Source organism: Nothoprocta perdicaria, unplaced genomic scaffold (genome assembly GCF_003342845.1).
Source record: "Nothoprocta perdicaria isolate Ctin4 unplaced genomic scaffold, notPer1 scaffold_17, whole genome shotgun sequence".
NCBI lineage: Eukaryota > Metazoa > Chordata > Aves > Tinamiformes > Tinamidae > Nothoprocta > Nothoprocta perdicaria.
In genome coordinates, this window is record NW_020454871.1 from 3325799 (window position 1) to 3341100 (window position 15302).

General features: G+C 35.1%; 1 protein-coding gene across 2 annotated transcripts in view; it reads left to right on the forward strand.

Annotated features, from left to right (window-relative positions):
- Window positions 1–483: 483 nt before the first annotated feature.
- DIAPH2 (diaphanous related formin 2) overlaps window positions 484–15302 on the forward strand; it is a 133431-nt gene continuing 118612 nt past the window's right edge. For both annotated transcript variants that reach the window (XM_026035977.1, XM_026035978.1), the window contains exons 1-7: window positions 484–601; window positions 1307–1411; window positions 5711–5731; window positions 10792–10931; window positions 13313–13387; window positions 13473–13542; window positions 14260–14396. In XM_026035977.1, the coding sequence (XP_025891762.1) occupies window positions 554–601; window positions 1307–1411; window positions 5711–5731; window positions 10792–10931; window positions 13313–13387; window positions 13473–13542; window positions 14260–14396 (596 nt within the window). In that variant the 5' untranslated portion in view covers window positions 484–553. The remainder of the gene's footprint in view (window positions 602–1306; window positions 1412–5710; window positions 5732–10791; window positions 10932–13312; window positions 13388–13472; window positions 13543–14259; window positions 14397–15302) is intronic.

A 15302-nucleotide genomic window follows, 5' to 3' on the forward strand; every position in this document is an offset into this window, starting at 1 on the left:
TATCCTCAAAGACTTGCAGTTCTTGGCTTTAAGAGGTGTTTGAGATTATCTTTGTGATACTTTTTTTTTTTTTTTTTAACTGCAAGAATAATTGAGAATTAATGTGAGCAAATCAAGATCTTGAAATGTGAAGAATTTGACCTAGAATTTGACCTAGTATACCCCTCAGTCTGGAAGATAGTTACATGTGTTTCGCATATGACCTGTCATGAACTTACCTTAAATGATATCTTTATAAGAAATGTAATTTCTGTATGTATGAATATTTTTGCTTACAGCATGATTTCTGAGTTTTAACACTGCTGCTTGGATGAACTTTAACTTAACGCTTTATATTRCTGCTGTGCAATTGAGTTACCATATCTGTTCTCTGATATTTTTGCATATTTTGTATGTGCTAATTTTTAAATGGGTATCTTTGCAGCGTGACAGAATAACAAGCTTTAGAAAATCAGGAGTGAAAAGAGAGAAACCTCTTATCCAACATCCTATTGACTCTCAAGCTTCTATCAGTGAACTCCCGGTTGCCCAGCCTGTTGTTGATGAACGGTGCATGAATTTATCTGAGAAAGAAGTTATGGACCTTTTTGAAAAAATGATGGTAAGAGAATGTGTCAAATTGAGATTTTCATTTGTTTTCATATTAATATCTATTAGGTAGGAGTAATTTTCAAATGTTGTAGACAGACGGAACTATGTCGAGATTTGGGTCAGGGCGAGAAGAGTTGACTGGTCAATGAGAGAGGCCTATGTTAACCTGATATATAAGGAGTAATTAATATAAAGAGTATGTGCTATTATTTCATACCTTAAAAATGTTTCTACAGAAAAACAGACAAAAAGACAAATACTAAAAATTTCCAACGGCTGTGCATTGATTATTCCATAAAGCTAACCTGGAGATACTAGTCAGGAAGGATGGTTTTTACTGGGCTTATATTTTTTCCTTTGCAAAATGGYTATTTTCATTAGCAAAATTTTACTATAGGGAAAGGTAACTTTTTTATATGGCACTGAGTATTTTCTGTCTTAGATGTGTTTATCAAGGCTTTACACTATTCACAAATATGTGTTTCTATTACTGAGATAGAGAAAAAGCTTTTGAAATAGAAATGCATTTTGGTCTTGCACAATGGAATTTATATTTTAATTATAAGGAGAATGGGATCTTTTGAGGATTTTTAGAAGCACTGTTTGTAATGATTTTAAAGGATGATTTAGAAAACTCACAGTCGATAGATCTTAAGGAATATGAATAGAAGCCATAAAATATAATCTTGATACTGTATATTCTGCTGCTTTATAGGAAGACATGAATCTAAATGAAGAACGTAAAGCTCCTCTAAGAGATAAAGACTTGACCACAAAACGGGAGATGGTTGTCCAGTACATTTCTGCAACTGCCAAATCTGTAAGTAGCTCTCTTCRTGAGAGATGAAACTAGTAAGCTTAGTTTAGGAAATGTTATGCTTTTCCTGCTGAAACGTCCACTTTTTTTTTTGGTCTGGAGTCATGCCAAAGAGTAAGAGAAAAAAAAAAAAATCTGTACTTGAAAATGTATTTTGAAATGCCTGTGGTTGAAGTGTTAATGACCTGCAAGTTTAGTTGGTGGGCAATAATCACTTCTCACATTCTCATAAACCACAAGGAATTGCAGATTTTCTCATGTGGAGTAATGGATAGAACCTGAGCATAGTTTTGCGCAGTTGATTTTATGCATTTATGATAGGCAAACTATTGAAAAGGTGAAGAAGACTTTACGGTTGCAGTAATGACATGCATTGTTATGATGCATCTGTGTTTAGAAATTGGGGAAAAAATAGTCCAAATAGCAGTAAATCAGTGTTTTGGTTTAATTTGAAAAACATTCTACAGTAGTTGTATTGAAGACTTTGCTAAATATTTTGCTAATGTTCTGAATCTTTGATGAATTTCAATTGATAATAGTGTTTGATATGTTTTGAAGCTAAACAAGATGGAAAGAGTGGTCTTAAAATATTTCATGAAGCTGGTTGAGTAGAGAAGTTTATCTTCAGGCCTCTGAGTTTTGTTGATCATTTTTTCCCCTTTAGCTGAGGTAATTAAGGCGTAACTAAAAAGTGTTCAACATAGAATTCTAAGCTTATCTACTTGAGGCTGCTGGAAGAGAAAGAGAACTGCTCAGTGCTTCAGTAGCTCCTGAGGTGGATAAATCTATTCTTGATTTCAAGTGGAGAATTGTAATTTTTCTGCCATAGTGGCAAGAGTAGTACTAGTGAGTTATTAAACAGAACAGKAGTGCTTTTTGTGTGTTCAAAACAAGCAAATGCAGCTCTTCTGAAGCAAAAAGAAAATATTTCTCAGACTGCTTGAATGTTGTGTGGAAGACAATTGTAAATAAAAACGGAGGATTTTTTTTGTCCTGGTTTTGCTGTTCTATATAGAACTTTAAAGAAGCTGGTGCAAAATTTTGAGCAACATAATGTATTGTGCTGTTGTCAGAGCTGAGTAATGGTCTGGACAGAGGAGGGAAGCTCTTGATATTCARGGGACAAAAATAGGTTTTAAGTGAGAAGTGAAATTTGCTCTCAGAGTGGTTCTTCAAGGGAATCAAGTGATGCATGTGGTTTTATTTGGAAATTAGGATGAATCTCTTGCTGTTTTCACATTTCAGTTATTGTTTACACTAGAATGTTATGGGAGATAAAATTGGGTAGAGAGTAATTGTTCAAATACATAACGGCAGCACAGCTGTCACTTATGCATTGCTAAGTCTGAGGGCAAAGCRAAGAACATTCAGCCAAGATGAATGTTCTTTTGACTTTCATTTCTTTTTGAAATCAATTGGCAACTAAGATTATATTGATGTCTACCTGAYTAAGCTGTAAGTGATACTCCACTCTGTTTTGGAGTTTTACTTTCAAAAATTAAAACTAGAATTACATGAAATTGTTAAACCTGAGTGCTTTGTAGAAGAAAAAAAAATCCAACATAACCCTATTTATTAAATGAGGAAAAATTTGCATCGTAATATGCAAATCGTGATGTGATTTGAGAGCAGTGAAGTTTCTAAATGCATTCATTTTAAGCAGGCCCCTGGTCTTCTGCCTCTTCTCAGCTCTCTTATAATGAATATGGTGCKTGAGGCTTTGACTCGCTGAATATACAAGTCATTGGAGAATTATTCAAGCTTATGTGGTGAATGTTAGAAATTTTTTTCTTGTTAATCTACTTCATGTTGATCATCTGAGAACTACAGATTCTGTTGTAGAGATTTGTCTTCAGTTGATATTGAATGTTCAATTTTTTTTGAGTGAACAAGCCTCTTTTATTCAAGTGATAGATATTTTCATGTTAGTTGTTTTTGAATTTCTATCACAAAAAGCAGGCAGGAAATTATGATCTTTATATAATAATATTGAAATGTAGACTTATTGATTTCCAGAATTTTGTAGCTAAGTAACAAAAGCATGGCTGCCATTGCATGTCTAACACCTGAAAACTTTAACAAACTGCATTACTACCACCATATGAACTGCAGCATGTAACAGAATTGCCAATAAATTTGCCCAAGGGCACTAATATGATAAAAAAAAAAAAAAAAAAAAACACCTTGCAAAATCATCGTGTATGAATACGTGCTTTGAACTTCTTTCAGCTCATTCAGTATGAATGTTTTGCTTTGTTGATATGTGAATTATTTTCCCTAATGGCACAAGGTTTGCTTGTGGTCCTTAGAAAGCCTTTTTGATGTTTGAAACATAATACTCAAATGGCATTTTAAAAGCTGCTCGTGAATTTGAATGTCCTTTCTATAGTTTTATTCTATGAACAAAATAAACAACTTGGTTAAAAAATATTGATTAGACTCGTGCAATAAATGGAGGGAAAAAAAGCCTTTGATTTTCTTATGTTTTTATTTGAATAATTAACATTTGGTTGGATTTAAGTCCTAAATGTAATTGTTATTACATTTTGGCTTTCCAAGCTTTGTCTTCCTTGGACCACCTTCCAGTTTATCCTCTGAAAATTATGCCTGTGGACAAACAGGTGGCTCTTTCTTCCTCCTTAGAAATGTCTTCTTTGCTCACAGATTGTTGTTCACTTGTGTTCCTTTGGTACCGAGTTTACTTGGGACTTTGCTTTAGAGCTCATGGTTCTTGGAGCTCCCTTAAATAGCTGATGTGACTTTCCTTTCAGTCTCTCCTGTGTTGTTTTTTTAGCCAGACTTTTATGCTTTTCTGCACTCAATTGAAATATGAATCTCACTTCCTGATCTTCATCAAATTTAAAAATTGATACTTCATTTTCTTTGTCTCCTGCACCATCTCCAGCTATTGGCCATGCTTCTCTGAAACCCTATGCTCTCTGAACAGTTCTCAGTGAGGAAAGGGCTTGATTTTTTCAATGGATTGGGAAAAAAGTCCTCTTCTTTGGAGGATGGAGGAAGGATAGTAGCTAATAATGCAGAGACTTGACGCGATGCAGTTATTTGGACTTCTGATTGTTCTTTTGCCCTGTGACCTATGACATGTTCCTTAAAATCACAGGATAGCTTTTTAATACTCTACATATTCTGCAACAGAGAGAGTTCACTGAAATTCTTCAGTATTCTCTTTATTTTAATTCATGTTGAGAGAGAGAAACTTTGAAATTTCACCGAGTTGGAAGAGTAATTTCACCTAAACCAATCCTGCAGATTTCCAAATGCTTTAAGTGCACTATAGTTAAGAAATAAAGCAGAAATASTCTTTGTTGAATAGCTTTTATACATTATTTTCTTTCTACAAAATATCTTGGMGTTTTTATTAGAGAATATAAGTAAATAACCACTTTGTCATTTTTTTTTCCAAAGTTTCCAAGTTTATCTCTCTCAACATAAATTAAATAAAGAGAACACAGAAGAATTGAAATCTGAGAACAGAAACATTACCCTCTCAGCCTCTTCATCAGATAACAGGAGATATCAAATAAATTTGCTGCTGTCAGGAAATGGCTRCCAGAAAAAGGTCTACAGTATTCAGGCAGCAGTCCATGGTACTCGTGTTTGTAAGAAAACAGTAATTTGTGCAAAGTAATAGAACAAGGCAGAGATCTGTTGCCTTTCTGCCGAGTTTTCCTTCTGTGTAAAGTCAACATCTTGCTTGCGTGTGTGCAAAGATGTTTTCTGTGCCCTRCCGTGGATCAACAGGATTGTGTAAATGGCTCTTCAGCCATCTGTGTAATGAAAAACATCCATACTGAGCAGCTGAAGAAAAATGCCATGTGAGATAGATYGAAACTGCTGTACTAAATGAAGTTGATGTGTCTTAGGGAAAGTCAGTATGGGTTTTCTCTGAAGCTCTTCAGTGTCATATGCAGCATATCTGACTTGATAATTTTAACAATATTGGCATAGCTCTTATACTCAACATGTACATGTCAAGCTAGATGTTCGGTTGCTTTTTTCTTTTTTTTTTTTTTGTGAATATGTAAAACACATTCTAAAACGTGTAAAACCAACATAACGTAAGGAGTTTGAATTTATACTCTCCCGTGGTACATTTCACTGTTTTTCTGTTGAGGAGCCATAACTCTTAAACATTTTGATTGATGAAAGAGTGTAACTAGTACTAATTTTGAAACATTGAAATATTTGTGTGATGCTACATCCTACTAATTACTTTGCTCTGTTTGTTTATTGTTTGTTTTTCTTTTACACAATAATCTCTTGGCTGACCACTGCATGCAGATAGTCGGAAGTAGAGTTCCGGTGAGTATCAACATGATGGTTTTCTCTGTTTTGACTAACTTTTATTTTTCAGACATTAGGCTGCAATAACCAGGACTTTTAGGATGGATTTGTAAGTTCAGTTGGGATAACTGAGTCATTGTTCTATCACCGTAATGATCAATTAGCACAGCCACATTTATCTTACTAGTATGAAGTTGTTGATTGTGCTGTTGGGTTGAGTGGTCTATCTATAGTAAGGTTTCAGTTTTCTATTTGTAGATACTCTAGGATTCATTGGAAATATAATTATGAAAAGCAACAAATATAACATTAAGTATATAATAGATATAACTAGGATTATACTGGTTTTTAYGGAAAGCATTTGATTGGAAGCTTAAATAGCAATCTTTGGCTTATTTTCATTTGCTTAGCCGTGGATTTTTGTATGTCCTACGTGTTAGCATTTGTGGAACTGATAGCCGCTTGATATCAATGTGAGAAYGGGGTGTTATGTATAGGATTGAGAAGTTCAATGAATAAACACAAAATGAAGCCAGTTGCAGCATAGCTCTTTACATAGTGATAACTAAGTTTTTTCCTTAGTTTCTTTCTTTTTTTTAAAGGAAATATTGGGTGTTTATTTTGTAGGACTGAATTCTGGAAATGAAAATTTCTTGTTGGAAAAAAAAATTGGGAGGAAATTAGGATTCTTTGAACATGCACACTTGAAAATGAAAGCAGAGTTGCATTTTGTAGTTGCAGATGGGCCTTTTCTGTAGAAAGGAATGCAGTGAAGATCTTAAATACCCCATCTGTGTGTAGGAGCTTCCTAGGGAGCTTGCAGGAGACTACACTGAAAGCTGAAGTAAATAAATTCTTTGGAAAACGAGCATGTTTTGTGTTCTGGAGTGCTCTTCAAGGTTTAATTTAACATGTAGTGACATTTGACTGAAGTTTGTTCTCATTCATCTCATTTCATAATATATTTGTATTGTTGACAGCACTGTTTGCCTTTTTCCCCCTGATTTTAGAAGTGTCTGAAATCACAAAAACTCTGTTTAGCAGTGCGTAGATGGTATACGTATAAATAGATGGTGTACCAATAATAATAATAAAGTATAAAGCTGTTGAAGTTTCCCCTTTTTCTGTCTTTCAGAGCTGTTCTGCATTGCATTAGATTAAACAAATCAAGTGCGTTAGCATTAAGGCACGTACCACTTCTTTGAAGATCTCTCTYGTTGTTAGCTGTTTCTGTGGCCAACAACAACCCCTTGTTTGGGAGGTTGATAGTGACAGACTGTAGCTCCTTCATACCATGTTATTGATCCTCATGTCTGTCTTGGTCCTTTTATGTATAACTGATGTGGTGTCCGGCTGAAAGTGCTAAGTAYCTCAGGAACAAACATCTTGAGAGATGACAGTTTCCTAAGGACTGCTTAGTCAAAGGCCCTGTARTCTTAATACATGTACAGTCTTTGTCAGATTTTTGTTTTATTGAGATAAGGACAGATATATATAAAAGCATTGATTTAATGCCAATAAGTCATATTTTTTTAGTTAGCCGTGTACTTTCGAAAGTGAACTATGAAAATGTATGCAGAACAGTAAGAACCTCATAAAACTTATAGCTTTTGGAACAAACGAAAAGGGGAGCTAGAACAGTTGGAGTAGTCCCTGCTTATAATTAAGACCTACTTCTGTTAGAGTGGTCAGGTGGTTCTGATATTGATCTTTGTTCTTCTGCCTATCATGGCATGTATCTATTAAGTTCTCTTCACCACCACCACTCTTTTGAAATGTTGCAGAAAAGTAGGTGTATCTCGGGCTTTTACAGAAAATTAGTCATATGTGGTGAAGGAATATTTTACAAATTCATGGCTTTAAATGCTACAGCTCCAAAACTGATCTAYGGATATTTTAATAGCCAAGTAACTTATAGCTGGCTGTTTTTCTGTGATGCCACTACAGCAGGGAGATGAGCTATTTATCAAAACTTCTATATCATTCTTTTGTTTTGTAGTTGAACAAGATACTCTATGGAACAGTATTAGTGGCCAAACAAAAGAATTCTGCTACAGCAAGGAAGGATTAAATCAGGTAGTCGCATGATTTCAAAAGCATTGATTTAGCAATTGGTAGATAACTGTTCTTTTTCTAAGTTGCTTTCAGGGGCTTAACAACTTTTCTCTGAGAGAAGAGAGAGAAAGCATTTCAGGATCAGAGTCTGGCCCTGGTTATTTTACATGTTTTTCAGGAAAGCAGAAGATGGATATAGTAAGAAGGATCAGACAAGCGGGGAATCTTTGTGTGTTAAATACAATGTTGGGAAGCAGTAGTTACATTGTGTTAACACAATTGAATGATGTATGAAACTTTTGTTATGRAAGATRKAGTATGTGACCTTGACTCAAAGAATACACAGTATGCAAGGACCTGACACTTAGAAAAGTCTGGTTTGGAGGGATRCAAACTGGACAGAGTCCAAGTGGGTCACCAAGATCTTCGTATGAGCTGGTTGTCTTTTCCTTGTCTCTGCAGCTTTCAGATAGTATCTCTATGTTGATGAAAGGTTTAGGAAAAGCTATTGAAATGTTGGAGTTGATTGTGCAAAGTATAAATCCCATWGATGTTGAACTTGCTGACTGTGAAACAAGAGGCATGTTTTATGAAGTAATCCAATGCAAAGAATACAGCTTTCTAGTACATGGATTTATTTATTTTTCCAAACCATGGTGTGTATAAGATATGTCAGATGTTAGATATTTTCTATTTTTGGACACTTTATTCAATTACACCGTCTCTTCCTCATTCTCTGCATTATTTTTATATATACAGTATGCTTACGAAATATTATAGATACAATAGTCAACTGCGCTGTGCAGAAAGCTGAGGCTTTGCCGGTTAAAAAACAAAAAACCAAAAAAACATCTGGGTGCGGATGTGGTTGTGTCGACAGAGGTTGGCAGCTGGTGGCTTTGCTTCCTGTGAGGAAAGAAACGTGTGGGGCTGTTAAACTGCCAGGCACCCTCTGTTAAAACGTGCTGCCCGCTGCTAGTGGGCTCAGGTGACACTGTTGTCAGTGGGTCTTTGGCAGCAGACGCCCCACAGATGCCTCCTCACTGCCTATAGTGGAGACACAAAGATCAAAATACAGCACAACAAAAAGACCTCAAGTACTTGGCTTGGTAACTGCTGTATTTTGTCCTTTTTTAGCTTAAAATGGATTTGGTCAAAGGCACAGTTGGCAAGATTTTTGTTTGGTGTGGTTGTCAGTATGTGTGTGTTSTCTAGAATTTAATCCAATTCAGAATTGTCTAATTTAAGAATAACTGTTGTCTGCAGTGTTGCTAATCTCCCCCATTCCTGCCCCATTGTTTACTGGCTTGGCTCAAGGATTCACACAAATGTCTAGTAAATCATATTTGTTTTCTTAAGGTGAAAATATCAGACCATTTTTGGACTGATACAAACATAATGAAATTCTAGCTCTGGTTTATCAGTTAAAGTAATTCTAAGAATATGTCTCCACAGAAACTTTTTAATAATATTATAACTTAGATTTGTCCAACTGACATAGTTAAAAGGTGGAATTGGAAAAAGGGTTGAACTCTGTGAAGACATTCACATGGTGATTGTTTTTCTAGTGCTGAATAGAAATTTACCTATATTGGCATGTGGTAATCTGGATGAATATACTTCATTCTTAACCTGTATTAGCTTCTCAGTTGAGGTCAAACTTTTCCAAGTCATTCGGAGGGTAGATACTTCAAACTTTGGTAGGAATTGGTTGGGAGAGTGAAGTAAGCTTCTTGCATATGCACATATATATATATATATATATATATATATGTTCCATATAATATATCTAATGAGTGGACTGTAAGCTACTTAGACCTACCTTCACATAAAGAAGCAGCAGTAGTTATGGAAGCTGATCATAGCAACTGTCTAGCTTGGCTTGTGCGTTCATTTGCTGCATTGAAAATGGAATATTTTTCTTTTATTTATTATTAGCTTATTTGGAGAGAGACTTCATTTTCCCGAAAGTTTTTAAATTTGCACCTGCCCTGAAAATTTAGTGCAACCATCTTGCTCTGCCTGGATGGCTGATGCAACGTGGCTTTTAAAGAAGCGCCYGGCTGGCATGGACAGCCCTTCCAGGCAAGGGATGTGCAGGGTTTTCTGTTCCTCTTTCTAAATACAGCACTGAACAAAGCACAATCTCAGAGTACCCACTCTGAGAACCTGTATACCAAAACATGGATAAGAGGACAGGGATGAGCTCCCGATCGTGTGACCTGTTGGAAATGAACTTTTGTGTTGTGTAGTGAGTGGGTGTGTGGGGGCCGGGAATCCGGAGGTGGGTTCAAAACTAGAACTACTTGAAGCCTTTTTACTTCTTTCCACCTGCATTGCTTCTAGTTAGCTGCTTTGCAGCAGTGTTTATGGTGTTTGTATTTACAGCTAGTCAAGTTGAAAAGTGTCGTAAAAAAGGATTTGTGTCTTCTTGCTTATCTGCTGATATACATTGATATTGTCCTACTATATATTTTATCTCTTTCTGGAATACCTTTGTAACTATTATTTGATTTTTTTCTATGAAAATGTAAGCCATGGGTGAATTGCCAAACTCTGAGAATTCCATTGTATTTTGCAGTTAGCTCCCAGAGGAGGGGAGAGGACAGCTTTACTCGATACCTAAAGGAATCATGCATTTAAACCTTAAAAGAATTTTAAATACTATCAGCTTGTAAGCATGATATCACTGCATCAAATAATGATGCAGTAGATTCAGATCTTAAAAGAGTTTTAGTAGTTGTTTAGTACATTATGAATTTATCTAGCATGTTAGCTGCCAAATGTTTTTTTCTGTGAAGAAAATAGCAGAAAAATATCTAGGTTTGGGAGGCAAAACCAAAACTRTTAGACATTATAACAAATCTAAGTCAAGTTTAGCGGTCTGTAATARGGAAGGGAAATGGGGAAGGGAAACTGTTTTTTAAAATAGCTCATGCATATATTGGCCTTAAAAGTTTTCATTTACTTAAGCATGGTTATAATCTATGTAACACTAAACATCATTCAATCTTCTGTGATAGGGTGGACTGAAAAACAGCAAGCATGAATGCACGTTGTCCTCACAAGAATATGTTCATGAATTACGATCTGGAATTACAGAGGAAAAGCTTCTTAATTGTCTAGAGTCTTTGAGAGTATCTCTAACAAGCAATCCAGTTAGGTAAGCAAGATTTTTTACTATAGTTTTGATCTTGCTGTTTTCTTTTGACAGTAATTTTCTGTACATTTTGTCGCATTTCTAGGAATCCTAATGAATTRCAGGAATACATTCCCAACTCTTGGTTTTGAAAGTGCTGAGATGTTTGATTTTTTGTACAGAGTAGAACTGTCTWGCTCTTTTTTTCCCCTGAACTGGAAAAAAAAAATCACTAAGAAGATTGAAAAGCATATTTACCTTTGTTTCTGCACAAATGGAATACACAAAACACTGTATAGCAGTCTGGTAGACATAGGACAATTCTGTTCACACCTGTTGAAGTCACATCTGTTGAATCCATTAAGCAGATGAATAGCATTAATCTGCTGAGTTGCATGTTTGATCTATATTGGGATGATATTCTTAGGGTGATGATGCTCTTAAGCATGGGAAACAAAAAGACTTTACACCAGGGGTCATGCATTGATGTTTTTCTTGCKCTGTGTGCACCTTTCTCTTACCCTTGGTCATGCCCATCTGGTCCTGCTGATCATATGGGTCAAGTTCTGTGAAGTGATCCCAAGTGTGGTTGTCATCCATGGTTGGTAGGTCTCCTCTTTGAACCCAGTCTCTAAGCATGAAAGCTTGAGAGATCTTGTTGAAGATGATGAAGGCAAAGAAGTCACTGAGTAGCTCAGCTGCATCACTGTGCATCCGAGTATTTCTGTCTCACTGAATACCTTGCTCCATTCACAAGATTTTCACGTTATCTTGCATTTTGGGACTAGATAGTTGCAAACCAKTGGTTCAGGTAGCAGCTTAGTGAATGCCCACACACGGTTCATCAGTGCTTAGAACKTGGGTTTCAGTATCTAGAAGAAATAAAGTTCACAGCTTTAAATATTGCTTTTGGTAAATGAATACTGTTAGATGGACACTGCAAGACTCTTAACTCGTTGTAAGACAAATTTTTTACAGGATACTGCTGTTCTAGCTTCACTTCTGTTTGGTGTTATATCAATATAAAAATACAGCTGTGGTAGCAGGATACTAGAAACATTCTTTATGTGCATTTATTTTACGAGAAGCTCTTTCTTTAGAAATACTTGAATRGAGATGTTTAATATTTGTTTCAGGTATCAGTATAGTTAGAATTTGGAGGTGTTTTAACTTTCACAAGCTTTATATGGCAGAGGTGGAAGTGTAACTGTGGCCTGAACTGTAACTTGTGTCTATTATTAAGGAAGAGGAAGAATTCGTCTTATAAAATACAAAGTATCAAACAAACAGTTTCTTACCAAAACAAAGCCTTAAAGGCAAACATTTTTAAATAGCATCTGTTCAGTGTTTTTTCTAATGGGAATAATAAACAGTAGAAATTAAGGACAGATGCTTGCTTATATTTTTCATAGTGTTGACAGATATTCAGTCTGAATTGTAATTTAGCCTTGAGAAGTTTTCATCCTGTTTGTAGAAACACTAGGATAAGATTAGTTGGTAACAGAAGAACTGATGATGAGTGCTTTTGGGTTTTGGTTTTTGCTTTTTTTGAACCTAGAAAATATTTTCAGCTTTCAGTTTGCAGTTTGAGGCCTGAGAGCACTTGCAGTGCTTTAGATAGTACTGTAGGCTGTAGCTGTATTGATAGATTATTTTAAAAGCTCTGTTGCTTGGTAAGTAGTGCTGTTTCAGAACAGCTATAATAAATTCTGTAGGAAAGCTGACATCTCTTGAAAAGAATTTTTCTTTTCCCTCCCTCTTTGGAACATGTTGAGGGTAAAGCAGTGCTTTCTACTTGGCTCTGTGTAAATGTGATCAGCCAACTTTCAAGTGCCTTCAGCCTATGAAATGTGTCATGTTAACTGCCTATTTAAAAAAAAAAAAAAAACAGTTTATGTTACTGCTTGAACATTAACTTTAGGAAGCTGTTGCATACAGATTATACCATGAACACGGAGCAAAGATGTTAGAATTAACATGTAGTTCGAAAGAACTTCTTTTTGTCTCTGTGCTTTCCTCCTGCCTCCTGTTGCACCTTGTTCCTTGCATCTTGTTTCTTTGAGCTTTCTGTAGGTGTTTGGCACTCTAATTTCTCAAAAGACTGCAATATGCCCAAATTAAGGGCTTTCCTGTCAGCAGGTACTTCAGAAATAATTTTGCTTACCTTTCTCTAGACTGTCAACGCTTGCTTCACAGTGAACTAGAACATTTTATGCCCTTGCTCTAGGGACTCAAAAACATCTACCTGGAGCTGTGCATTTGTCTTAACAATTGATTGTCTTCCTGCAAAGTGGTGTTTAAAGCAGCATCTCGGAAGCAACGTGTTATCAGTCCTGGGACGTAACTTTGGAAGGTTTGCATTTGATTTGATTTAGATGGCTAAAAAAATTTGTTCTCTTTTCCAGCTGGGTTAACAATTTTGGACATGAAGGTCTTGGACTTTTATTGGATGTATTGGAACGGCTTTTGGACAAGAAACAGTAAGGACTCAAATCATTGGAGTATAGGGATGGGGAGCTTGTGAAGATGAGTCAGTGTTGATTTATTTTCCTTCCTCCCTTCAAGGCAAGAAAATATTGATAAGAAAAATCAACATAAACTTATCCAGTGCCTCAAAGCATTTATGAACAACAAAGTAAGAAAAATACTATTCATATTCTTCTAATCGCTATTTTTAATGTATTTCAAGAACAACTTAATATGTTCAGTTTTTTAGGAAAAAAGTTCTTTGCATATCCAGTGTCAACTTTCTATTTGGATATGTAGGCTTCAAATTGATGTAGGGTTTTTTTTGAGTGTCTTGTTTGTGTGTCTATGTTGAATGTTACGGAAATCAAGTCACAGATAGAAGCTAAGTGAATTAGGAAAGTAATTTGCTTATGAAATGTGAAAAATTTCTATCTAAAATAGAAGGTTTTCTAAAACCTGTATTGAATCTGTATTGAATCAGTATTTTGAGGGTGAGCTTATGGAAAAACTACTAAGAAACAACTTCTGAATTATGTCCTACTGATCATGTTGTCAAAAATTAATGTGAAAGTATCTTAAATCACCTTTTGAGGTTTTGTTTGAAAATTCTGCTTTTTTTGTCTACTCAGCAAACTCTAGAAGGCATGATTGTTTATAAATATCCCTTTTGGCTCATTTAAATTGAATATGATCATTTGTAGATATGGTTCTTAAAGTAGTAGTGGCTAAAGGATGTAAATTGTCTACGTTAAGATCCATCTAATGTGCTTTTAGTATGTTATTTGTTCACAAAGTTGTCTAAACTGCTTTTAGACTTTTAGAAATGAGATTTTAGTTTCATAGAAATAYGTTGTCATGGAAAGTTTTCTCTTTCTTCCTGAAGTATGGCTTGCAAAGGATTCTAGGGGATGAAAGAAGTCTTCTGTTACTATCAAGAGCAATTGATCCCAGGCAACCTACCATGATGACCGAAACGGTGAAAATACTTTCTGCTTTATGTATTGTTGGAGAGGAAAATATGTAAGTCAATTGAAATGAAATGCTTAGTGTCTGAATGCTCTTGAGTGATCAGTTTGGGCATGAGTAAGATGAAAATGCAAAATAAATGCAGCTGTAACCTGTTAAAATGTTTACAGTCTTTTTATTATTTATGTGACTTGTATTTTTAATGAAGGGACATTTAGGTGTTTATTATTTATTAATCCAATATTAAATCAGGAAAAAGAACCATTTAACAGAGAAAAGAATGGATATACTTTCGTATATCCATTTTTCATATACTTCTGATATGTATGCAAAGAAATAGCTTGCTTGAAATTATCACAAGGAAAGTTGAAGGTCGACTTGAGGGACAGACTTTCTAATCTTGTATTGATTTGATGGAATGGGCTGTTCCAGGAGGTTGTGAGTTTATCTGTCACTTAAGTTGAAGGACTACTTAAAATAAGGGAAAATTGGGCTGGGACATTCCATTAACGATGGAAAAACATTCAATTACAATCTTCCCATTAATTATATGTATCATTAATTATCCTGGGGAAGGCAAGATCAAGCAGTTATTTTTCAAAATGACTGGAATGCTACTATAGGTAAAGTTTTGTGATTAGATAAAATATATTAAAAAAATACAATATTACAAAAAACACAAGGTATGGGTAGATTTTTAGCAAATTATCTTCCTTCCACCTAAGCAAAACTAATATGACCAATTTTGCTTTTATACTTAAGTTATAACTTCATTACATAATTTAAATAATTTATGTAGCACATATAGGTGAGCTTTTTAAAACAAAGTTCGTTAGTCGATATGTGTACTTTGAATTTTTAAATGTGTGCAAATTTACTGAAGGTTCAAACCCACAAAATTCCCATCTTTATACAACAAACCATTTTAGTTTCTGCAAAGATAACTAGAATCCCCAGAAT